Below are 25688 nucleotides of genomic sequence, written 5' to 3'. Positions count from 1 at the left end.
GGGAGCTGATCTGCAGTAACAGGGCCTGGCCGCTATACAGGGGTATAGAACCATCTGCTTCCAGCACTGGACACTAAGGAGCCAATAAATCCCAATGATGGGCCAGAAAATCCTACAAACCCCTTTACCTTTATACCGCACTATTGTCAGCCTTACTCTGCCCCAAAATGTTTTATAAAGACTCATCCTAAGCCGCACAGAACATGAGTGCTAAAATAGCCAAAAACACTTGTGTAACCCCCCTCCCCCGAGCACTGCTGACCCCTGACCCCTTTATATCCTTTCTACATTACTGTAATGACATTAGTTGTAGCGGTGATTCCAGTCTGTACATCATATAACCAGTGACCAACTATTCACCTCATGTCCAATGTCTACAAAGAGACCGAACATCATCTACACCCAAATATCTCATCACTATTAGAGATGAGCGAACAGTGTTCTATCGAACACATGTTCGATCGGATATCAGGGTGTTCGCCATGTTCGAATCGAATCGAACACCGCGTGGTAAAGTGCGCCAAAATTCGATTCCCCTCCCACCTTCCCTGGCGCCTTTTTTGCACCAATAACAGCGCAGGGGAGGTGGGACAGGAACTACGACACCGGGGGCATTGAAAAAAATTGGAAAAAGTCATTGGCTGCCGAAATCAGGTGACCTCCATTTTAGACGAATAGTGGATTTCTAATCCGGGTCATATGAGAATGTGAACTTTGTGACTATGAGACAGGGATAGCTGTACAGGCAGGGATAGCTAGGGATAACCTTTATTTAGGGGGGAATGTTATTAAAAATAACTTTTTGGGGCTCTATCGGGTGTGTAATTGTGATTTTTGTGACATAAACTTTTTCCCATAGGGATGCATTGGCCAGCGCTGATTGGCCGAATTCCGTACTCTGGCCAATCAGTGCTGGCCAATGCATTCTATTAGCTTGATGAAGCAGAGTGTGCACAAGGGTTCAAGCGCACCCTCGGCTCTGATGTAGCAGAGCCGCGGCTGCACAAGGGTTCAAGCGCACCCTCGGCTCTGCTACATCAGAGCCGAGGGTGCGCTTGAACCCTTGTGCACACTCTGCTTCATCAAGCTAATAGAATGCATTGGCCAGCGCTGATTGCCCAATGCATTCTATTAGCCCGATGAAGTAGAGCTGAATGTGTGTGCTAAGCACACACATTCAGCACTGCTTCATCACGCCAATACAATGCATTAGCCAGTGCTGATTGGCCAGAGTACGGAATTCGGCCAATCAGCGCTGGCTCTGCTGGAGGAGGCGGAGTCTAAGATCGCTCCACACCAGTCTCCATTCAGGTCCGACCTTAGACTCCGCCTCCTCCGGCAGAGCCAGCGCTGATTGGCCGAAGGCTGGCCAATGCATTCCTATACGAATGCAGAGACTTAGCAGTGCTGAGCCATTTCTGCTCAACTACACATCTGATGCACACTCGGCACTGCTACATCAGATGTAGCAATCTGATGTAGCAGAGCCGAGGGTGCACTAGAACCCCTGTGCAAACTCAGTTCACGCTAATAGAATGCATTGGCCAGCGCTGATTGGCCAGAGTACGGAACTCGACCAATCAGCGCTGGCTCTGCTGGAGGAGGCGGAGTCTAAGATCTCTCCACACCAGTCTCCATTCAGGTCCGACCTTAGACTCCGCCTCCTCCAGCAGAGCCAGCGCTGATTGGTCGAGTTCCGTACTCTGGCCAATCAGCGCTGGCCAATGCATTCTATTAGCGTGAACTGAGTTTGCACAGGGGTTCTAGTGCACCCTCGGCTCTGCTACATCAGATTGCTACATCTGATGTAGCAGTGCCGAGTGTGCATCAGATGTGTAGTTGAGCAGAAATGGCTCAGCACTGCTAAGTCTCTGCATTCGTATAGGAATGCATTGACCAGCCTTCGGCCAATCAGCGCTGGCTCTGCCGGAGGAGGCGGAGTCTAAGGTCGGACCTGAATGGAGACTGGTGTGGAGCGATCTTAGACTCCGCCTCCTCCAGCAGAGCCAGCGCTGATTGGTCGAGTTCCGTACTCTGGCCAATCAGCACTGGCCAATGCATTTCTATGGGGAAAAGTTAGCTTGCGAAAATCGCAAACTGACAGGGATTTCCATGAAATAAAGTGACTTTTATGCCCCCAGACATGCTTCCCCTGCTGTCCCAGTGTCATTCCAGGGTGTTGGTATCATTTCCTGGGGTGTCATAGTGGACTTGGTGACCCTCCAGACACGAATTTGGGTTTCCCCCTTAACGAGTTTATGTTCCCCATAGACTATAATGGGGTTCGAAACCCATTCGAACACACGAACAGTGAGCGGCTGTTCGAATCGAATTTCGAACCTCGAACATTTTAGTGTTCGCTCATCTCTAATCACTATCACATTGTTATCTCCAGTTATTGTATTTTATTTCCATTGTCTCATCTTCTCTCCATTCAGGTTCCTACAATATAGAATCCTCTCAGTATCTTCTATAGAAGAGAATATTCCTGATTGTCCCATCAAGGATGGAAAGAGACGGGAACAAGATGGCGGAAAGTCTATTAAATCTCACCCTAGAGATCATCTACCAGCTTACTGGAGAGGTGAGAGATTCTGATGATGTCATCATGACATCATTCTTATCTATAGTAATAACAGATGATAGGACTGGAGAGGTGATGGACTCTGGACATGTATGGAGTGAGATTTATTAATGTGTCTCCCCATAACCAGGATTACACAGTAGTGAGGAAGACCTCTAGTGGGCGCTGTCAGGCTCCTGTGTATGAAGGATATGGAGGAACCCTGAGCCCAATCCCGGAGCCTCCATCTCACCCCCTGATACAGGAGGAGATCAATGGACAGAAGATCCTAGAACTCACCAACAAGATGCTGGAGCTGCTGACTGGAGAGGTGACACTGCTGGGAATGCTGGGACATTATACAGTAACTGGAGGGGTCGGGGTGATGACTGTATCATTGTGTTGTCAGGTTCCTATAAGGTGTCAGGATGTCGCTGTCTATTTCTCCATGGAGGAGTGGGAGTATTTAGAAGGACACAAGGATCTGTACAAGGAGGTGATGATGGAGGACCACCAGCCCCTCACATCAGCAGGTAATAGACATGACTATATACACATGGACTTCCATTATTTGTATGTACAGAATGAATTCAGTCCCTGTCTGTGTTTCCTACAGGTAGATCCAGTGAGAGGACAACACCGGAGAGATGTCCCAGTCCTCTTCTTCCACAGGATGGTCAGGTAGATGGAGATATTCCCTATGATGAGTAGACGGGCTGTGAAGTCCTTGTGGTCAGTCTTGTTGTATCCAGCAGTATTAGATGGTTATATACATGGGCGGTGTCATTGAGCCGCCATCTAATATGTTTCTCCGGCTTCTCACAGACCTGCAGCTACTGTCAGGACATCTTTCATCTTCATGCGGATTAATGATCTAGAACATTCTCTGTGACTTCCCCATTTGTCCGGTGACTTTTACATTATTTGTTTCCCAGATTTTCCATCAGGATAAAGATGTGAGCGACATTAATGCTATATCTATGAGAATACAGGAAGATCCCTATGTGAGTGGTGATGAGGAGTGTGAGGAGGACATTCCTACAGGGAACCGCCCAGGTGAGGAGTCACCACTATATAAAGCACAGAAGGGTCACTGATTCTAGTCAGACATTGTTTAGACTATTTGTTGTTCCCCGATTCAGATAAAATACTAATAATACCTGAATATAAATGTGATACCGCTATAGGGGGCAATAAATGTAGTATAGAATATAATGTAAGGACCTGACATCGATGTGAATGAGGCGAATTTCCTCATCCCCGGCTGTCAGTCCTCGTGAAGGGAAAGAATTTACCAGAATTATATAGCAGATTATTTCAGCTACTGGTAATAATAATCCTCCTGCTCGATCTTCAGGCAGATTCCACCTCAGAGCTCTATGGAAATAAATGGGAGGTGGAAAATCCCGCCTGGCCAGTAAGGAATCTGATGGAGATTCGGGGGCTGATTTGGAAAAATTCTTCTTCTGAATTCGCTGTGTAAGCCTCACCTTAGACCCCAATCACATTATGGAATCTGGACTAGAAAATCTGGTCTGTACATCAGTCACATTTCCCGGCCCGAACTCTGTCCACACACCAGGACTCCCCGTATCTTAGTGATCTATGACGCTAGGAGTCCCGGCTTCCTTGTGACTCCACAGACGCATACTACATACTGTATGGGACAGCAGATCTGCGGGGACTTTGGGCTGGGAATCTGTTGTGTGTATGAGGTGTAGTACACAAACAATGTACAGACAAGAAAACACTCTTTAGTGCAGAAAATGTTGCTCACTTAATCCAATTATAATCCAAAAAGAGCAATCAAGATATAAGACTTAACGTTTAATGATCTAAGTTAAAAGTGTAAATATACACAATATCAAAAAAGTCACACATCTGACATGTCACCTCATAGAAAACAATGAAACAACTCCACGGAATGGTTTACAGTGGACACGTCGGTCCCAAGTAAGGTAACCAATCACACTTACCCGACTTCAATCCGTGATAGGAAAATTCCAAAAGAGGCCATTTCATGTGAAAATAGATTGAAATATAAAGAATAAAGACAGTCCCTATAAGATAGTCTTGGGAAGGGACTAAAATCACCCTAAAGCCTAATACAGGGTCATTGCCCTACATAGCCAGTGCCCTGACCGGAACCTCACCCTAATTCAGAGTCCGTCCCTAATTAACCCTTTCCAACAATTTATATATGCCAAAGTAAGAAGGGCTAGTAAAACACACAATAGCATTCAAACAAAACAGCATGACCCGACATGTACGTTTCGTGGTATGCAATGTATATAAATGCACCCACTCATCAGGGGTAAATAGCAATAAAATGTTTTTTTTCCCTATCAAAGCATATAGGCTTACAGTAGAGATTGTGCCTTCACTCATCCACATGTATATGTATCGCTCATTAACATACATCCATACAGAGTGTAAATGGATAGTGAAAGAAAGAGATATAGTCAGATATAGACCAAATGACTTGAACAGCCGTCTAAACTCATCCAAGTCCAGAGGTGTAGTACAGTAAGATTTATGGCATCATAAAGTGGCCATATGTAAGCAGCCATGGATTGTGTTCACCTCTACAGTGACCTAGAGCAGTGGTGGCGTCTCCTGCCCCGCTTCATTACTATTCACTATCACTGACCTCCGGCTCGGCACAGTGAATACTAATGAAGTAGGCCGCGCTGCCATCGTTTGCTGCCTGTCCTACTGACTTCACTTCTTCACACGGTCTGAACCATCTCAGGCAGCAACAGCTCAGTGGGGAATATACTTATAGGGTTATGTTATTGAAATAAAAGTAACATCAGTTTTCTTCTTGTCAGATGACTGTACCAGGAGCTCACAGAGACATCTGATATCTACAGATTATAAAGCAGAGGATTATGGTATCACACAAGATCCATATGAAGAACATGACATTACTTTAGATATTCCTGCTGCCCAGAGAATTCACACAGGAGAGAAGCCATATTCATGCCCAGATTGTGGGAAATGTTTTACTCAAAAATCAAAGCTTGTTAAACATCAGAGAATTCACACAAGAGAGATGCCATATTCATGCCACGAATGTGGGAAATGTTTTAATCGGAAATCAGATCTTGATCATCATCAAAGAACTCATACAGGAGAGAAGCCATATTCATGCCCAGAATGTGGGAAATGTTTTACTCACAAATGTACTCTTGTTGCACATCAGAGAATTCACACAGGAGAGAAGCCATATTCGTGCCCAGAATGTGGGAAATGTTTTACTCAGAAATCAGAACTTGTTCAACATCATAGAACTCATACAGGAGAGAAGCCATATTCGTGCCCAGAATGTGGGAAATGTTTTACTCACAAATGGACTCTTGTTGAACATCAGAGAATACACACAGGAGAGAAGCCATATTCATGCCCAGAATGTGGGAAATGTTTTACCCGGAAATCAAATCTTGTGGAACATCATAGAACTCATACAGGAGAGAAGCCATATTCATGCCCAGATTGTGGGAAATGTTTTACCCAGAAATCAAATCTTATTGAACATCATAAAACTCATACAGGAGAGAAACCATATTCGTGCCCAGAATGTGGGAAATGTTTTACTCAGAAATCAGAACTTGTTCAACATCATAGAACTCATACAGGAGAGAAGCCATATTCGTGCCCAGAATGTGGGAAATGTTTTACTCACAAATGGACTCTTGTTGAACATCAGAGAATACACACAGGAGAGAAGCCATATTCATGCCCAGAATGTGGGAAATGTTTTACCCGGAAATCAAATCTTGTGGAACATCATAGAACTCATACAGGAGAGAAGCCATATTCATGCCCAGATTGTGGGAAATGTTTTACCCAGAAATCAAATCTTATTGAACATCATAAAACTCATACAGGAGAGAAACCATATTCATGCCCTGAATGTGGGAAATGTTTTACTCAGAAATCAAGTCTCGTTAAACATCAGAGACTTCATACAGGAGAGAAGCTATATTCATGCCCAGAATGTGGGAAATGTTTTACTCAGAAACAACATCTTGTTGAACATCAGAAAACTCATACAGGAGAGAAGCCATATTCATACCCAGAATGTGGGAAAGGTTTTACCCAGAAATCAAATCTTGTTAAACATCTGAGAACTCACACATAATTGTTGATCCTGTTTTGTATCTCGGGCAGTTGTAAATCTAATTGGTGGCCATAATCTGCTGTATGGGAACATAGTGGGGCTCAGAATGGGAAGAGCGCTAGTTGGCTTTTGGAGGGCAGATTTTGCTGGAATAGTTTTCAGGTGTCATGTCGCATTTGCAGAGCCCCTAAAGTATCAATACAATGGAAACCTCTCAAAAGTGACCGCATTTTAAAAACTACACCCGTCAAGGGTTATATCAAGAGGTATCATTTTGAGTCTAAAAATTCTTCCCAAAAATTAATGTACAAAATTAGAATTGAAATTTTTAAAGAAATATGCCATTTCGGTGCCCAATACGTTGGACCCACTTTGTGTTGTCAGAGACCTGCACTCCTAAAACTATTAAGTGGTCCAGAATCAGCGCGTATAAAGCAGTTCCATTCATTTCAATGGGAGCCGGCATACGAGCGCTCCCCATTGAAATGAATGGGCTGCTTTTTTCTCTACGAGCGCTCCCATTGAAGTAAATGGAAAGTGCTTGCGTGTACGGCTCGGAATGAGCCGAGTTAGCCTTACACGCGAGCGCTTCCCATTCACTTCAATGGGAGCGCTCATAGAGAAAAAAGCAGCCCATTCATTTCAATGGGGAGCGCTCGTATGCCGGCTCCCATTGAAATGAATGGAACTGCTTTATACGCCGCTGATTCTGAACGTGTTTTAACGTTCAGAATCAGTCAGCGTATCCGTAGTGTGAATGGGCCCTAAGTGTAAACTGCTGCTTGGGCACACAACAGGGCTCAGAAGGGAAGGTGCACTGCGCTTTTTAGCGTTTGGGGTGCAGATTTAGAGGGACCCTCTGGGCACCATGTTGTTTTAACAGAGCCCTGGAGGTGACAGTAAACTGGAATTCCCCAGAAAGTTACCCCATTTTGTAGGGGCAATTTTAGGGTCTCTGCCATTGTGACATGGTGTCCAAACACCAACAATCTAAATCTGCACTCCAAAAGCACATATCGCTCCTTCACATCTGCGCCCTGCTGTGTACCCAAATGGCAGTGTTTACCCACATGTATGACACTGGTGTACCCCAGATAATGTACTTCTTGCCATATGTGGGTAGACACAGAAGGGAAGGAACGCTATTTTGGGTTTTGGACGTCATGCCACTTTTGCAAAGCCCCTGAATAGCTAATAAAGTGGAATCCGCAGACATGTCATGCCATTTTGGACACTTCCCTACTGATGGCGTAGCGAGCATTTTTAATCCTTGAGCGTTACATTTATTTAGTTTCCAGAAATGAATGCGCAGCTGATAATGAGAAGTTAAAAATGAAAATTTTCCAGAGATTCGCCATTTCAGTGCCCGATATGTTGTGCCCAAGTTATGTCAGCAGAGACACTCCAAAAACTGGTAAGCGGGTATCCCAGGCCCAACAACTTCTAGAGCGTTCATCTCTGATACAAGTCGGGCACAACATATTACGCACTGAAATGACGTATTCCTGGAAAAATGGTCATTTTCACCTCTCACAATCAGCTGTTAACCCTTCTGTTAACCTTCTGTGTGCGGCTGTGCCCTAATATAAGTTTATACCCACATATGACATTACGTATGTTATCCTGGGTACACCAGTGTCATACATGTGCCCTAATATCAGTATATACCACATATGAGATTACGTCCGTTATCCTGGGTACACCAGTGTCATACATGGGGCATAAACTGCAGTTCGGGCACATAGCAGTGCGCAGAAGGGAAGGGGCGCTATGTAGATTTTGAAAACTGCACGCCTCAAAGAATTTATCAGGGGGTGTAGTGAGTATTAGTTCCCCAGATGTGACTTCACAGCAGATGATGTAGAGGGAATACAGTGCCTTGCAAAATTACTCAGCCCCCTTGAACTTTTCAACCTTTTGCCACATTTCAGGCTTCAAACATAAAAATATAAAATTAAAATTTTTTGGGGAAGAATCAACAAGTGGAACAAATTTATTGGATATTTTAAACAAATAAAAAAACTGAAAACTGAGGTGTGCAAAATTATTCGGCCCTTTTGCGTTAATAAGGGCTTGTTGTTTGCGGGATGAGATGGATTTTGTAATGACACCATTTTTCGGTGCCTACAACTTATTGAATACATTTTATTAACTCTTTTTTTTGCTGGATTTAAAAAAATAAAAAAAATCAATTCCTTTTAAATTTTTCGCCATGCAGCGTACAGTATAAGTAACATGTTACACGTGTAGTAGGAGGAATCCAGCGTCAACCAGGCGGTATATAAAATGTCACTTTTATTTCTTCATTGTAAAATCATTACAAAATTCCCGAGGGTGATCGCAGATGAAAAAGCATAAAGTGGCGGCTACATGTTTCGGAACTTGTATCGTTCCTTCCTCATGGCATACTGAAAGACCTACCACCGAATCCTTATAAAACCCTAACAATTACAGTCCCCTCCCATAAAATTAACCCTTAACGGTAAGTATACTTCATACATCTGAACTTTATACAACAATAAATTTTATCGAATACATCTTCAATAATAATTTTGTTACAACGTTTTCTTCCGTGTATATTTGTCATGAAAAATCACAATAAAACACAATTTGCCAATCCCGGAGTCAGCTTTTCTCCTCTGTTTATGTTAATATTCCAATTAATATAACTTTCCCATAGGTACATACCGCCTATTTATTACTATGTTTTTATTTTTAATTATTCATTAAATTCTCATAACTCTGTACCCAGTCAAGGCTAAATACCTCATAACGTACTCAAACACATCATCTAACCCAGGGGTGGGCAATTAATTTTTCCCATGGGGCCGCATAAGAAATTGAAACTATTCTAGAGGGCCATGCGCGCTGTGGCAAATTTAGCTCCACCCACTTCTAGGTTGACTGCCCATTCTCAATCATCTTCCCATGTGTCCCCACAAAGTATAATCCTCCTACAGTCACCTGTACATTATATGTCCCCACATTGTAACGTTCCCTTCCAGCTACCCCACAGTATTAAGCCCCTCTCCTGGTTCCCTAGTTTAAACTGGGGGAAACTAGAGGGGGCATGAAACTGGAGCGGAACATTATCAGTGAGGGTAGTTGGAGGGAAACAATAAATTAATGGAAGATATACACTCACCGGCCACTTTATTAGGTACACCTGTCCAACTGCTCGTTAACACTTAATTTCTAATCAGCCAATCACATGGCGGCAACTCAGTGCATTTAGGCATGTAGACATGGTCAAGACAATCTCCTGCAGTTCAAACCGAGCATCAGTATGGGGAATGTAGGGGACGTCAAATGGTCCTCAATATGTTGCAGGGTTCCAAATTAAATAATTAATTAACAGGCCTAGATGGGCTACCACCCATTGGGTCTGGAGAAGCCACACACACACACAGCTGATAGTGTATCAAGTGAGTTCTGATTTATTGTTACAAGAGTCAATATTTATACAGACAAAAGCAGGTTGGACTATTCTAATGACATAAGCTGTGGCACATGACTATTGGATAAGGTCTGCATCTCATTATTACACTCCAACCTGGGATGACCTTTCTCATGACATGAAGAAAGAATCTAAGATATTTATGTGTAAACCAACATCTTACACTAATTCTAGATGTATATCACAGCAAGAGAGATAATGATCACATGCTGGTCCGCTCCGGCCTTGGGGCTAACGACCAACAGGTTATTTGAACCGGTTTCTACACCCACCCTCAAAGATGAATAGTCTTAGCACAAACAGATAAGGAGTTATAACCCAACCATCAACATTCCACACGCCTTATCCCCTAAAGGGGTCTCTTAGACTCTAAACAGACATCCTTATGAAGCTTATATAAGAAAAAGCTTACAAAATGGCTGACAGAATACAAGATGGAAGATGTGATCCTAACAGTTCCCCCATTTTGAGATAATTGGATACAGGAATTCATATTTAGGTACTTCAGTGACTTAACATCTACTGCTGGACCTTTCCAGATTCCCCTCATATGTTCCTGTATTCCAAATTAATCTCAATCATAGTTCTGGCCTGTTATTTTCAGTCTGCTTTGTATTTTTCAAACACATAAACATAAGATTATACATTCACTTGCGTATACTATGTATCATTACTTCCTGTTGTGTTATGAAAACAGCTATATAACATGACTGAGGCTAATATGGGGCTATGAGGACATATCCTACAGTCTGACACATTCAGATCTTCGTTCAAGATCATATGATGTTTAAAGGAAAAAAAACTTATTGTCTCACTCATCGTCAAATGTTCTATGCAGGCTTATCGCCAGAATAATCTATAACAGTAACATCAGGAGAATCTTCATCGCTGTGTGTAGAGACTTCTTTGCAATGTGAAGCATGGATACAATTAGGCTTTCCGTCAAGTTTCATAGAAGTATTAGTAGTTAGCAGCACTTGGAGCGAATCATCAAATCTTGGTTCAAGAGGATTTCTCACGTGTCATCAATGTCTTGGCTCAAATGAATAGGTCCCGTCCACTTAACTTAAAATCTGAGAGGGAGGAGAAAACTCAAAACTATACATTAGTCAGATGTTTTTGCCAAGACATCACATAGTCAGTCAGTACACCATAATACAACTCTAACCTAGGGTCTGACCCAAAGAAAGTTTGCTATGGGCTAAAACCAATTCTTCTGTCAGGAGGATACCTTACAGAAAATACAAATACAAGTGACACTCTACATCTTTCAATAGCCGTCTACCTGCAGCCCACTTGTGATGGCTTTCTTCACCAGATATGCCCCAGGCCATCCTGAAGAGAAATCACTATACACACAAGCACGTACTTATACCGTCTCACCTTTAGTAGTTACTAAAGTTATAGTTATAGCATATAGTTATCCTGCAATCCCTGGAACGGGTTCAAGGGCTCTGGGCCTGGCTCAAAGACACTTTTCATTTACCACATGCCATGCAGGCTCACATATATCTGTCAGTAGTGATACTAAATCCTGCAGCCGCCCATCCTCCACTCACCAGGTCACACATGGCTACTTCTACTCAAAGAAACTTTTCACTTTGCATGAACTCTGCTCAATCCGAAATACATACATTATTTTATTCATTATTTCACCTGTGAAATGTGTCCCTCTATCAGACTCTGTCATCTCAGGTATCCCCAATCTACACACAAGCTCAGATATCAATTTCTTGGCAGTTACCTGTGTCGTTGCTCGGCTAATCCAACCTGAGAACAAAATCCACACAGACCAACACACATTTGTACGTTGTAGATTCAGGCAACTGTATTTAATGGATACAGGGGTTTTGGCGTGCATGCGGTGTGTCTTAACTACCTGCCCTGGATTGTGTAGAGCACCTATGTGACATGCTTTTACGTGATTCCCTGCAGCCCTTCCAAAAGCTGAGGCAAACTATAGTTTACCCACTAATGACTCCATGGCATTTCAAGAGGCATGCACCTTACCGTGGGCCAAACCAGCCATTTGGGGGTATCTATCCCCCATTTTCACATTCTGTTCACATTCTCTGGCACCAGCCTTTGTCCATTTCTCAATTTCCTCACCAGTCACCTTAGAGTACAGCCCCTTGGGGTCTGCTATTTTTCTCACCTGGTTGAGACCCTTCCATGGCAGTAGTACCGCTGCTCAATCAGCCTTCTCATTTCCAATACTCTCAGGGTCTCTTCCCTTTGTGTGAGCTCTGACTTTCACAATTGCCAACTGCTTAGGGAGCAATATGGCCATATCTCAACTGACTTACTAAGTTTCCATTCTTAATTGGTTTGCCCTGTGCCGTCAGGAAGTTCCTGGACCTCCATATTGGACCATAACCATGTGCAATGCCAAACGCATACCTGGAGTCAGTGTAAATGTTTGCTGTGCTATCAGGCTTCTATAAGGCTAGCCTCTTATACTGACATGTGTGGTGGAAGGGCTTCTTATACTATGATGTCATGTATAATGATTACAGCATACCCTGTATTCAAATTTGCCTTTTTCTGTTAGGTACCTGGAACCGTCCACAAACATCTCATAGTCAGGATTCTCCAATGGGGCATCAGTGACATGACTGAAGCCGCCTCTTCTGAGAGGGAGTTTAAAAATATCTCATCTACTAAATATCTCATTATCTACTCCCCCCTTTTGAATCATGAACTCCTACTGGTAAAAGAGTTGCAGGATTCAAAAGTCAAATAACGCTGAAATGAGATGTTTTGAGGAGGATTGTAGAGCAAATTCCATGTTGCTCTATCTTGCCAAAGAAATATGACATCTGTCTATCTGTGTGAGGATTGCATAGATGTCATGTGGTTCGTATACCACCAGGGGGTGGTCTAGGACAATGTCTGAGCTTGTCTCAAGCAGGGCCTGTACGGAGAGTACAACCCTTGCACAAGAGGGCGTTCCCCTTGCAACAGTATACAAATGTGTACTATAATATGCCTCAGGACTGCAGTAGCCTGTCCCTCCACCTCAGTGATATAGATTTGAAAAGGGTTTCTGATCTGTCAGGCAAGCCCTTGTCAAACAGGTTTTTACAAGCCCATTCACAGTTTATCTGATCCATGGCCAAAAAGGTATGTAACTGAGCATGGGGGGGGGGGGTTTGGCACCTGCAGCTCTCTCACCACTTTGGTATGTTCATTTGAAAGATGTTTGGTACTTTTGCTCAGACAATGACCTAAAAAACACCTCCTTTTTGCTTACAAAATTGCAGCTTGTCTTTACTGGCCTTACAACCGTTCTGGTAGAGGAAACACAGCAGGTTCATGTCTGTCTATCTATGGCACAAAGAATAAAAATTAAAATTATCAACATATCACAATAATATTCACTTAATCTCCCATAAAACATTTGTCTAATCTTTTTCATACACTGGTGTTTTTTTGCTATCACTTCTTTTGTCTAATTAGATTTCCAGTGTCTCACTTTTAAGCTATACAGGGCAATACAATACTCTATTTGCCCTTAGCAGATATACAATAGAACTTTTGAGACCTAATTAAGACACTAATTAAGACACTGTAGTCTAAGGGTACAGCCATTGTAAGTGGCTGGCTGGCTAAAACTTGCCAAACCTGTATTCAGACTTATTTATACAATCCTAAGTAAATTCAATTCTCTACAACTTCTAATTATTCCAGAATTACAACTAATTCATTAAATGCTCAAAATATATCAGCAGAGAAGGCAAAAACTTTAAGGGATCAATCTATCTCCCCCTCCCCCGTCATAACAAGAATTTATACACAAAAACACATTACAGAGCAGATATCCGAGTGCCTTCTGATCTACTTAGTCAGATGTCTATCACCTTGTAGCAAACAATGCCGCAGAAATACCACTTTTGTTTTGCAAAACTACGATTTATCTTTACCTGCGTGTACATATTAAGATAGCTCACATGCATTGCCTACCCCTTTATGGTGCCTAATCCCATATCAGAAGGATCAATCTGAATAGAAATGACCAATAACATTTTACAAGTATTAGATACAACTTTTTCACAAAATAATTCCCGATTGTTAACATTCATGGGTTTATAGTATAAACTCATAACCAATAAACACTGAGTACCTAGTACATGTACATGGTATATCAAGTACATCTCATATTCACCAGAAGACATATATACTGTATATATATATATATATTTTCAACGATGGAAAGGAACTCATATCTACTTGTCACCACCCTCTGTGGTTATCAGCATTAAATTTCTTCATCTGCTCCCTGTGGAGACTAAAAATGTAACAATACAGACATAGGCAAACAGAGCATGTGCATATAGCAAACACATGTAACCTGTACATATAATTGACACACATATGGGCCCATTCACTTTCCATGCAAACTTCACACTGGAGCTCCAGACAACACACATCCATTTAAATCATAGAGAACTTGTTAAGTTTTCATATATTTTGTACAGTGATATCACGTATTGTCTCTTTTCCTACAAATAATCACAGGGTTAGTTATAATTCCTGCACAGCTGAATATTGAAGAAAAATAAACAAAACATGTCATTAGATGGCTTCGGCTTCTCGTCAATGTATATCACTGGAAAATAAACATAATAATGATTATCTAAAATTTATGCCATTAATCCAAATCTAAAGACATTTAATATGATTTAAACAGCCAATACTGATACCAACATTACATATTAATATCTTTTCTTTTCTTTCGACATACCATCTATATGACCACCTTACCCTATACAGTTACAAATGATTAAACCATATATTCATAATTGTCCATACATTATACCAATGATTTTACATTGTATCACTTATAGCTGACAACTTAGCCACCTGCTGTCTCCCCCTTCCTCTCCCCCTTCTTGCTGACTCCTACCAAACCTGTATAACATGATACCTCTGCTGTGGGTATACAGAGGACAATAGGAGGTGGGGGAGGGGCCTGACACTCATTGTGAATTTATCTGGTACCTGGGAAAGCTGGGTGGATTCCTCCTTAGTTAGTACAGAAACAGGAAATGACTCAGACAATGAGACAGCCAGCATACAAAATTCATCAGTGGTAATAGCTGATGTTTCCACTTGTACCTCCCCACTAGGATCAAATTTTATATTTGCACCAAGCACCGTTAACACCTCAGTACCAATAAGAGATGTTGGCACATCGTCACTAACAAGCAATTTGGTGACAACATTTTGCCCTCTAAATTTCAGATTGAGTGGCACTGTTTATTTTAAAATGATTCTTTTTCCTCCTAATCCAACACAAGATTGAGATTTATCAGTCCTCAGCTCATAAGGTATGTGGCATCCTTTAACAACAGAAATGGCAGCCCCTGTATCCACTAAGAAGGGGATTTCTTCCCCCACTACCTCCCCTTTTATGTATTATTGCCACACCTTCTTCTGATGTTTTTGCAGGGAGGACTGGTACAGGGTTGCCAACTCCTCATTGAGGGGTGTTGGCACATTGGTCAGTGCCCTGAGCTGGGGGGTTTCCAGCTTTTAGGGACCTACAGTCCTTCCTAAAATGGCCTGGCTTCCTACAGTGATGACACTTGTAATTGTGTTTTTGTTTGCCTCCTTGTCTGTTGTGAGTTCTCTGGCCAGAGTTTTTATTATTGAAGGCAAGCAATACCTTTTTCTCCTTCTCAGACCTGTGATCTAACTCAAGGCCCTTGGCAGCTTGTAATAAGGCGGGGGCTTCACTATGCCGCCATTTTGGTTTACAGGCTCTTTTCTAACCACATCTAGCACATGTCCACCCATCAGGATTACCTGGAGCAGATGGTGCAGAGTTTTGCCCATAGGGAGATGGTTTTTTCTCAGGGGGAGCATAATACATGACTCCCTCATGTTCCTTATTTCTATACCCTTCCCTTTCTATTTCCCTGCTTACCTGCGTCCAATTATCCAATATCTCACCTAGCTTGTGATCCTGAACCCAGCCTCTGTATTGAGAGGCAAATCTTTCCCAATGGCTGCTATTTAACACTCCATTTGCACTACATTTTGCTTTTTTCAACAGTTTATTGCATCCTCTTCCAACTGCTCTCTTCCCTGCTCTTTCTCTAACTATCTCTTGAGCTGATTTCCATACTGGCTGACTTTGCACTCCTCCCATTCTGTTCTGCGTGCTCTCCTCCTTCCCACTGTCTTATCCTGCCCCAAATTCCTATAAGACTTCCTCAGTATAACATATACTGTATCTTATTCAATGGAGACTTTAAAGATCAGTTTAGAGGATTCCCTCCTTCCCTTCTGTCCTTTTTTCCAAGATACTACACACTATATATACTGTATCTAAATCAAAAGTGACTTTTAAGGTCCCTCTGCCTTTTTCCTGCCCTTTTTTCCAAGATACTACTGTATCTAAATCAAAAGTGACTAATTAAGGTCAGATGGAGGGTTTTTTGTTTTTTTTTGTAGGGATCACTATGTCCCTTTGTCACGTGACTACTTACTTTCCACAGAACACAAATGACTACAATGAATGCACAACCACAACAGATTTCAGCCCAAGTTTCTATCTAGCAACACCCATACAACATACTGCTCTTAGGTTCTTTGCAAAAAGCTTGAGATATCTATATAAGGAACATATGTGTTTACCTCACACTCGGACAGGAAAACAAAGTCCTTAGAAACACAGATCAGATTGGTAAGAAAAAAAGTTCTTACCTTGCAGCGCTGACTTTTGTTGGATCTGTGGTCCCAGGAACTTCTGTAATCACTGGTCGTCCGAGGGATCAGCAAACCGTCTCCTTATTTCTCAAGCCGCACGTTGGAAGCGCCAATTTGTAGGGGACGTCAAATGGTCGTAGCACAAACAGATAAGGAGTTATAACCCAACCATCAACATTCCACACGCCTTATCCCCTAAAGGGGTCTCTTAGACTCTAAACAGACATCCTTATGAAGCTTATATAAGAAAAAGCTTACAAAATGGCTGACAGAATACAAGATGGAAGATGTGATCCTAACAGGAAGAAAGGTGATTTGAGTGCCTTTGAACGTGGCATGGTTGTTGGTGCCAGAAGGGCTGGTCTGAGTACTTCAGAAACTGCTGATCTACTGGGATTTTCACGCACAACCATCTCTAGGGTTTACAGAGAATGGTCCGAAAAAGAAAAAACATCCAGTGAGCGGCAGTTCTGTGGGCGGAAATGCGTTGTTGATGCCAGAGGTCAGAGGAGAATGGCCAGACTGGTTCGAGCTGATAGAAAGGCAACAGTGACTCAAATAGCCACCTGTTACAACCAAGGTAGCCAGAAGAGCATCTCTGAACGCCGCACAGTACGTCCAACTTTGAGGCAGATGGGCTACAGCAACAGAAGACCACACCGGGTGCCACTCCTTTCAGCTAAGAACAGGAAACTGAGGCTACAATTTGCACAAGCTCATCGAAATTGGACAATTGAAGATTGGAAAAACGTTGCCTGGTCTGATGAGTCTCGATTTCTGCTGCGACATTCGGATGGTAGGGTCAGAATTTGGCGTCAACAACATGAAAGCATGGATCCATCCTGCCTTGTATCGGTAACGGTTCAGGCTGGTGGTGGTGGTGTCATGGTGTGGGGAATATTTTCTTGGCACTCTTTGGGCCCCTTGGTACCAATTGAGCATCGTTGCAACGCCAAAGCCTACCTGAGTATTGTTGCTGACCATGTCCATCCCTTTATGACCACAATGTACCCAACATCTGATGGCTACTTTCAGCAGGATAATGCAATGCCATGTCATAAAGCTGGAATCATCTCAGACTGGTTTCTTGAACATGACAATGAGTTCACTGTACTCCAATGGCCTCCACAGTCACCAGATCTCAATCCAATAGAGGAGCATCTTTGGGATGTGGTGGAACGGGAGATTCGCATCATGGATGTGCAGCCGACAAATCTGCGGCAACTGTGTGATGCCATCATGTCAATATGGACCAAAATCTCTGAGGAATGCTTCCAGCACCTTGTTGTATCTATGCCACGAAGAATTGAGGCAGTTCTGAAGGCAAAAGGGGGTCCAACCCGTTACTAGCATGGCGTACCTAATAAAGTGGCCAGTGAGTGTAGGTATATCTATGTATATATCAGTGCCATATGTAGTATATACAGGTATATCTATGTATATGTATGTATATATCAGCGCCATATGTAATATATACAGGTATATCTATGTATGTATATATCAGTGCCATATGTAGTATATATAGGTATATCTATGTATATGTATGTATATATCAGCGCCATATGTAGTATATATAGGTATATCTATGTATATGTATGTATACAGTATATCAGTGCCATATGTAATACTAGCTTTTACCCAAGACTTCGTCTGCAGTGATTTCAGAATTGGGTGGACACAGACGTGTGAAACTGTAAGGCCGGGTTCACACGGTGTAACGTCCCGCGAGATTTGGCACGTGTACGTCGCGTGACCCTTTGCATGCCGTACACGCTCCCATTCATTTCAATGGGAGCGTATGCGCCGCGCTAGTTTGCGGCCGTTCATTTATTCACGGCCGCAAACTAGCGCGGCGCATACGCTCCCCACTGCCATTGAAATAAATGGGAGCGTGTACGGCACGCAAAGGGTCACGCGGCGTACACGTGCCAAATCTCGTGGGACGTTACACCGGGTGAACCCGGCCTAAGGGTGCATGCACACTACGTAACGCCGGGTGTGTATGAGAGCCGTACACGCCGGCATTACAGCAGACTGCCGAACACTTCCCATTCACTTCAATGGGAGCGCTCGTAACAGCGGCGTTTACGAGCGCTCCCATTGAAGTGAATGGGAAGTGTTCGGCAGCCCTGCTGTAACGCCGGCGTGTACGGCTCTCATACACGCCCGGCGTTACGTAGTGTGCATGCACCCTAAAAGTGTGTATGTAGTTCATGGCCGGACCCGGTCTGACAGGTTTCCGGCTTCTTCATGCAGAAGATGGAAACCTAATCCGGAGTGCTGAATGGTTGTGTGAACCCAGAATCAGCCGCGCTTAGGGGAAAACCGTGTAACAACAGAAGATGGAACTGCATGAACGGAGAGCAGACGGTGGTGTGAACTGAGTGTACGGGAGCCTTGACACGGAGTGAACGTGTGTGTATTTCTGTAAAATACACGTGTAAAATTAAGACTCCTATTGACTTCAATGACATTTTACAGGCGTGTAAAAAATATCATTGAAGTGAATGGGAGTCTTATTTTGCCACGTGTATTTTTACACGTGTATTTTGGCAAAATACACACGTGTTTGCACCGTGTGAAGGCTCCCTAAGGGTTTTTTATTGCAACCACACTATGGCGGGTCCAGAGTAACGGTACATATAGCTTTCTGGGGAATTGTGTATTGGTTAGATGAGGTTTTATTTGAAATGATAATCCAAAGTGTGAACCAAAATGGTGGTTTGTTACGTGTGAGTGTGACGTTGAGGGAGTAGGGCAAATAGCTTATTAGTAGACGGGGCATTTCAGGGCGGAATGGTAACGAATATGTATATGCATCACAGTAGTTTGGAGTTTTATATGTGTTGTTGGATGATTTTTTTTTGTTTTACTTTTTTTTTACTTTTTTCTTCGTTCCTCTGAGGGGTGTGAACCTGCAGTCATTTAATTGCAAGCCTCCATAGACGGCAATCCAAGTGTATTGCCGTCAATGAGAGATTGTGTGCCATACTATGGCGGCTGTCCATAGCCCAGCTGCGATAGTAGGATTGTAAACACAGGCGTGGGAGCAATCAGTATGGAACAGGTCGGCTCCTGTGAGGTCAGCAGGCAGGAGCCGGTCTGCAACCTTGAAGGAAAGGGGTGTTTGAGGGGGAGGGGGGTCAAGTGTTAATGCCTGCAATCCCAGTCCATTTTAATTGCAGGCAGGAGCAACAGGGCTCCTTGTGGTGGAAATCTATATGTAAATGTGAGTGAGTAGAGTGAGGGCGACTCCTGAGGTGACAGTAAGGAGTGTGCAGGCAGGTTGTGGCAGGAAATGCCAGGCAGTGTGTGGGAGTCTATAGCTGGGGCTAGGAGTCCTGCTTTTGTGAGTCTCCTGCTAGGAAGCCATGTTGTTTAGTGGCACCAAAAGTAGCCTGTGACTCAATCCTAAGGGAAAACTATGTTTGTGGAAAATTGCACGCAAATCCGTCCAGGCGTTTTAGCGTGATTGAGGAACAAACATCCAAACACACAAACATCCAAACACACAAACTTTCACAGGTATATCTATGTATATATCAGTGCCATATGTAATATATACAGGTATATCTATGTATATATCAGTGCCATATGTAATATATAGAGGTATATCTATGTATATATCAGTGCCATATGTAATATATACAGGTATATCTATGTATATATCAGTGCCATATGTAATATATACAGGTATATCTATGTATATATCAGTGCCATATGTAATATATAGAGGTATATCTATGTATATATCAGTGCCATATGTAATATATACAGGTATATCTATGTATATATCAGTGCCATATGTAATATATACAGGTATATCTATGTATATATCAGTGCCATATGTATACATGAGCAGGAATGTGTACCTCCTATATTCCTATTGATACCATATACATATACAATGTCTCTCTTGGCCAGTTCTGGCGCCCCCTATAGACACTTCCCTCTCGCTGCTCCTGTACTGAGGGAAATAGATGGCAGTGTCTGGCGGCAGCTCCTCTAAGCAGCTCCATTCTAGTCACCTCAGTACTGACCAGTCTACATTGGAATTGGTTCTCGCAGCTTCTCCCTCCAGCAACTCCAATCTAGACACAACCCCAACTGCACCTGCTATGGCTGTGTAATGTGTTATTGTTCCGGGTAAGTGTGATGTCACAGGAAGGGGCGGGGCCTCTCCCAGGTGGGCGGGGTCTCGGCCATCCCTGCTCTGTGCTGTATAGAGGAAGGCGGAGCCGAGCACATGGAGATGGAGAAGAGAAAGCAGTGAGGTGTCTTGTGGTAATGGAGGATGGAAGAGGAGAGACAGGATTGTATTACATGGGACTGTATGTGAGGAGGGGAAGGGAGTGATGTAGTTACATGGGACTGTATGTGAGGAGGGGAAGGGAGTGATGTAGTTACATGGGACTGTATGTGAGGAGGGGAAGGGAGTGATGTAGTTACATGGGACTGTATGTGAGGAGGGGAGGGAGTGATGTAGTTACATGGGACTGTATGTGAGGAGGGAGAGGGAGTGATGTAGTTACATGGGACTGTATGTGAGGAGGGGGAGGGAGTGATGTGGTTACATGGGACTGTATGTGAGGAGGGGAAGGGAGTGATGTGGTTACATGGGACTGTATGTGAGGAGGGGGAGGGAGTGATGTAGTTACATGGGACTGTATGTGAGGAGGGGGAGGGAGTGATGTAGTTACATGGGACTGTATGTGAGGAGGGGAAGGGAGTGATGTAGTTACATGGGACTGTATGTGAGGAGGGGGAGGGGAGTGATGTAGTTACATGGGACTGTATGTGAGGAGGGGGAGGGAGTGATGTAGTTACATGGGACTGTATGTGAGGAGGGCGAGGGAGTGATGTAGTTACATGGGACTGTATGTGAAGAGGGGGAGGGAGTGATGTAGTTACATGGGACTGTATGTGAGGAGGGGGAGGGAGTGATGTAGTTACATGGGACTGTATGTGAGGAGGGGGAGGCAGTGATGTAGTTACATGGGACTGTATGTGAGGAGGGGGAGGCAGTGATGTAGTTACATGGGACTGTATGTGAGGAGGGGGAGGCAGTGATGTAGTTACATGGGACTGTATGTGAGGAGGGGGAGGGAGTGATGTATTACATGGGACTGTATGTGAGGAGGGGGAGGGAGTGATGTAGTTACATGGGACTGTATGTGAGGAGGGGAGGGAGTGATGTATTACATGGGACTGTATGTGAGGAGGGGGAGGGAGTGATGTAGTTACATGGGACTGTATGTGAGGAGGGGGAGGGAGGGATGTAGTTACATGGGACTGTATGTGAGGAGGGGGAGGGAGGGATGTAGTTACATGGGACTGTATGTGAGGAGGGGGGAGGGAGTGATGTAGTTACATGGGACTGTATGTGAGGAGGGGGGAGGGAGTGATGTAGTTACATGGGACTGTATGTGAGGAGGGGGGAGGGAGTGATGTAGTTACATGGGACTGTATGTGAGGAGGGGGAGGGAGTGATGTAGTTACATGGGACTGTATGTGAGGAGAGGGGGGGAGTGATGTAGTTACATGGGACTGTATGTGAGGAGGGGAGGGAGTGATGTATTACATATGACTGTATGTGAGGAGAGGGGGGGAGTGATGTAGTTACATGGGACTGTATGTGAGGAGGGGGAGGGCGTGATATAGTTACATGGGACTGTATGTGAGGAGGGGGAGGGAGTGATGTATTACATGGGACTGTATGTGAGGAGAGGGGGGGAGTGATGTAGTTACATGGGACTGTATGTGAGGAGGGGGGGGAGTGATGTAGTTACATGGGACTGTATGTGAGGAGGGGGAGGGCGTGATATAGTTACATGGGACTGTATGTGAGGAGGGGGAGGGAGTGATGTAGTTACATGGGACTGTATGTGAGGAGGGGGAGGGAGTGATGTAGTTACATGGGACTGTATGTGAGGAGGGGGAGGGAGTGATGTAGTTACATGGGACTGTATGTGAGGAGGGGGAGGGAGTGATGTAGTTACATGGGACTGTATGTGAGGAGGGGGAGGGAGTGATGTAGTTACATGGGACTGTATGTGAGGAGGGGGAGTGAGTGATGTAGTTACATGGGACTTTATGTGAGGAGGGGGAGGGAGTGATGTAGTTACATGGGACTGTATGTGAGGAGGGGGAGGCAGTGATGTAGTTACATGGGACTGTATGTGAGGAGGGGGAGGGAGTGATGTATTACATGGGACTGTATGTGAGGAGGGGGAGGGAGTGATGTAGTTACATGGGACTGTATGTGAGGAGGGGGAGGGAGTGATGTAGTTACATGGGACTGTATGTGAGGAGGGGGAGGGAGGGATGTAGTTACATGGGACTGTATGTGAGGAGGGGGAGGGAGGGATGTAGTTACATGGGACTGTATGTGAGGAGGGGGAGGGAGGGATGTAGTTACATGGGACTGTATGTGAGGAGGGGGGAGGGAGTGATGTAGTTACATGGGACTGTATGTGAGGAGGGGGGAGGGAGTGATGTAGTTACATGGGACTGTATGTGAGGAGGGGGGAGGGAGTGATGTAGTTACATGGGACTGTATGTGAGGAGGGGGAGGGAGTGATGTAGTTACATGGGACTGTATGTGAGGAGAGGGGGGGAGTGATGTAGTTACATGGGACTGTATGTGAGGAGGGGGGAGGGAGTGATGTAGTTACATGGGACTGTATGTGAGGAGGGGGAGGGAGTGATGTAGTTACATGGGACTGTATGTGAGGAGAGGGGGGGAGTGATGTAGTTACATGGGACTGTATGTGAGGAGGGGAGGGAGTGATGTATTACATGGGACTGTATGTGAGGAGAGGGGGAAGTGATGTAGTTACATGGGACTGTATGTGAGGAGAGGGGGGGAGTGATGTAGTTACATGGGACTGTATGTGAGGAGGGGGAGGGCGTGATATAGTTACATGGGACTGTATGTGAGGAGGGGGAGGGAGTGATGTAGTTACATGGGACTGTATGTGAGGAGGGGGAGGGAGTGATGTAGTTACATGGGACTGTATGTGAGGAGGGGGAGGGAGTGATGTAGTTACATGGGACTGTATGTGAGGAGGGGGAGGGAGTGATGTAGTTACATGGGACTGTATGTGAGGAGGGGGAGGGAGTGATGTAGTTACATGGGACTGTATGTGAGGAGGGGGAGTGAGTGATGTAGTTACATGGGACTGTATGTGAGGAGGGGGAGGGAGTGATGTAGTTACATGGGACTGTATGTGAGGAGGGGGAGGCAGTGATGTAGTTACATGGGACTGTATGTGAGGAGGGGGAGGCAGTGATGTAGTTACATGGGACTGTATGTGAGGAGGGGGAGGGAGTGATGTATTACATGGGACTGTATGTGAGGAGGGGGAGGGAGTGATGTAGTTACATGGGACTGTATGTGAGGAGGGGGAGGGAGTGATGTAGTTACATGGGACTGTATGTGAGGAGGGGGAGGGAGGGATGTAGTTACATGGGACTGTATGTGAGGAGGGGGAGGGAGTGATGTAGTTACATGGGACTGTATGTGAGGAGGGGGAGGGAGGGATGTAGTTACATGGGACTGTATGTGAGGAGGGGGGAGGGAGTGATGTAGTTACATGGGACTGTATGTGAGGAGGGGGGAGGGAGTGATGTAGTTACATGGGACTGTATGTGAGGAGGGGGGAGGGAGTGATGTAGTTACATGGGACTGTATGTGAGGAGGGGGGAGGGAGTGATGTAGTTACATGGGACTGTATGTGAGGAGGGGGGAGGGAGTGATGTAGTTACATGGGACTGTATGTGAGGAGGGGGAGGGAGTGATGTAGTTACATGGGACTATGTGAGGAGAGGGGGGGAGTGATGTAGTTACATGGGACTGTATGTGAGGAGGGGAGGGAGTGATGTATTACATGGGACTGTATGTGAGGAGAGGGGGGAGTGATGTAGTTACATGGGACTGTATGTGAGGAGAGGGGGGGAGTGATGTAGTTACATGGGACTGTATGTGAGGAGGGGGAGGGCGTGATATAGTTACATGGGACTGTATGTGAGGAGGGGGAGGGAGTGATGTAGTTACATGGGACTGTATGTGAGGAGGAGGAGGGAGTGATGTAGTTACATGGGACTGTATGTGAGGAGGGGGAGGGAGTGATGTAGTTACATGGGACTGTATGTGAGGAGGGGGAGGGAGTGATGTAGTTACATGGGACTGTATGTGAGGAGGGGGAGGGAGTGATGTAGTTACATAAGATAATCCTTTAATAGTCCCACATTGGGGAAATTTCAGCGTGTTACAGCAGCCTAGTAATGCAGATACTGGATAATACACAGTAATATATTACAGACGTAGACAGAGATAAGCTGAGAAGAGAAGATATACTAGGAGTCCATAGCAGCTAAGGAAAAACAGAAGAGAAAGAGGAAGACCTCATAGTTAGAGATGAGCGAACACTAAAATGTTCGAGGTTCGAAATTCGATTCGAACAGCCGCTCAATGTTCGTGTGTTCGAACGGGTTTCGAACCCCATTATAGTCTATGGGGAACAGATACCCGTTAAGGGGGAAACCCAAATCCGTGTCTGGAGGGTCACCAAGTCCACTATGACACCCCAGGAAATGATGCCAACACCTCTGGAATGACACTGGGACAGCAGGGGAAGCATGTCTGGGGGCATCTAACACACCAAAGACCCTCTATTACCCCAACAAAACACCTTGAAACATGTGTATTTGGCACTTGCAGTGAGGAGAGCTTGTCACCAGCAGTGAATTTGGCCCTTGTAGTAAGTTGAGGTTGGCACCAACATTTGTTTTGAAAATCAGGGTGGATTGAGCCTCTAACCAGCAGAGTT

The 25688-nt window shown here is 44.4% G+C and overlaps 2 protein-coding genes across 2 annotated transcripts in view; one reads left to right on the top strand and one right to left on the bottom strand.

Annotated features, from left to right (window-relative positions):
• Positions 1-25688, bottom strand: part of LOC142189903 (uncharacterized) — a 490808-nt gene that overhangs the window by 188495 nt on the left and 276625 nt on the right. The gene's annotated exons all lie outside the window — the stretch shown is intronic.
• The window catches only part of LOC142189591 (uncharacterized), a 308382-nt gene that overhangs the window by 237983 nt on the left and 44711 nt on the right, over positions 1-25688 (top strand). Inside the window, exon 14 of the mRNA XM_075262203.1 lies at positions 5554-6507. Within this exon, the coding sequence (XP_075118304.1) occupies positions 5554-6507 (954 nt within the window). The remainder of the gene's footprint in view (positions 1-5553; positions 6508-25688) is intronic.

The sequence above is a fragment of the Leptodactylus fuscus genome, chromosome 1 (genome assembly GCF_031893055.1).
Source record: "Leptodactylus fuscus isolate aLepFus1 chromosome 1, aLepFus1.hap2, whole genome shotgun sequence".
Classification (NCBI taxonomy): Eukaryota; Metazoa; Chordata; class Amphibia; order Anura; family Leptodactylidae; genus Leptodactylus; species Leptodactylus fuscus.
The sequence above is the reverse complement of the archived record's forward strand: the minus strand, read 5'-3'. Positions and strand labels throughout refer to the sequence as shown.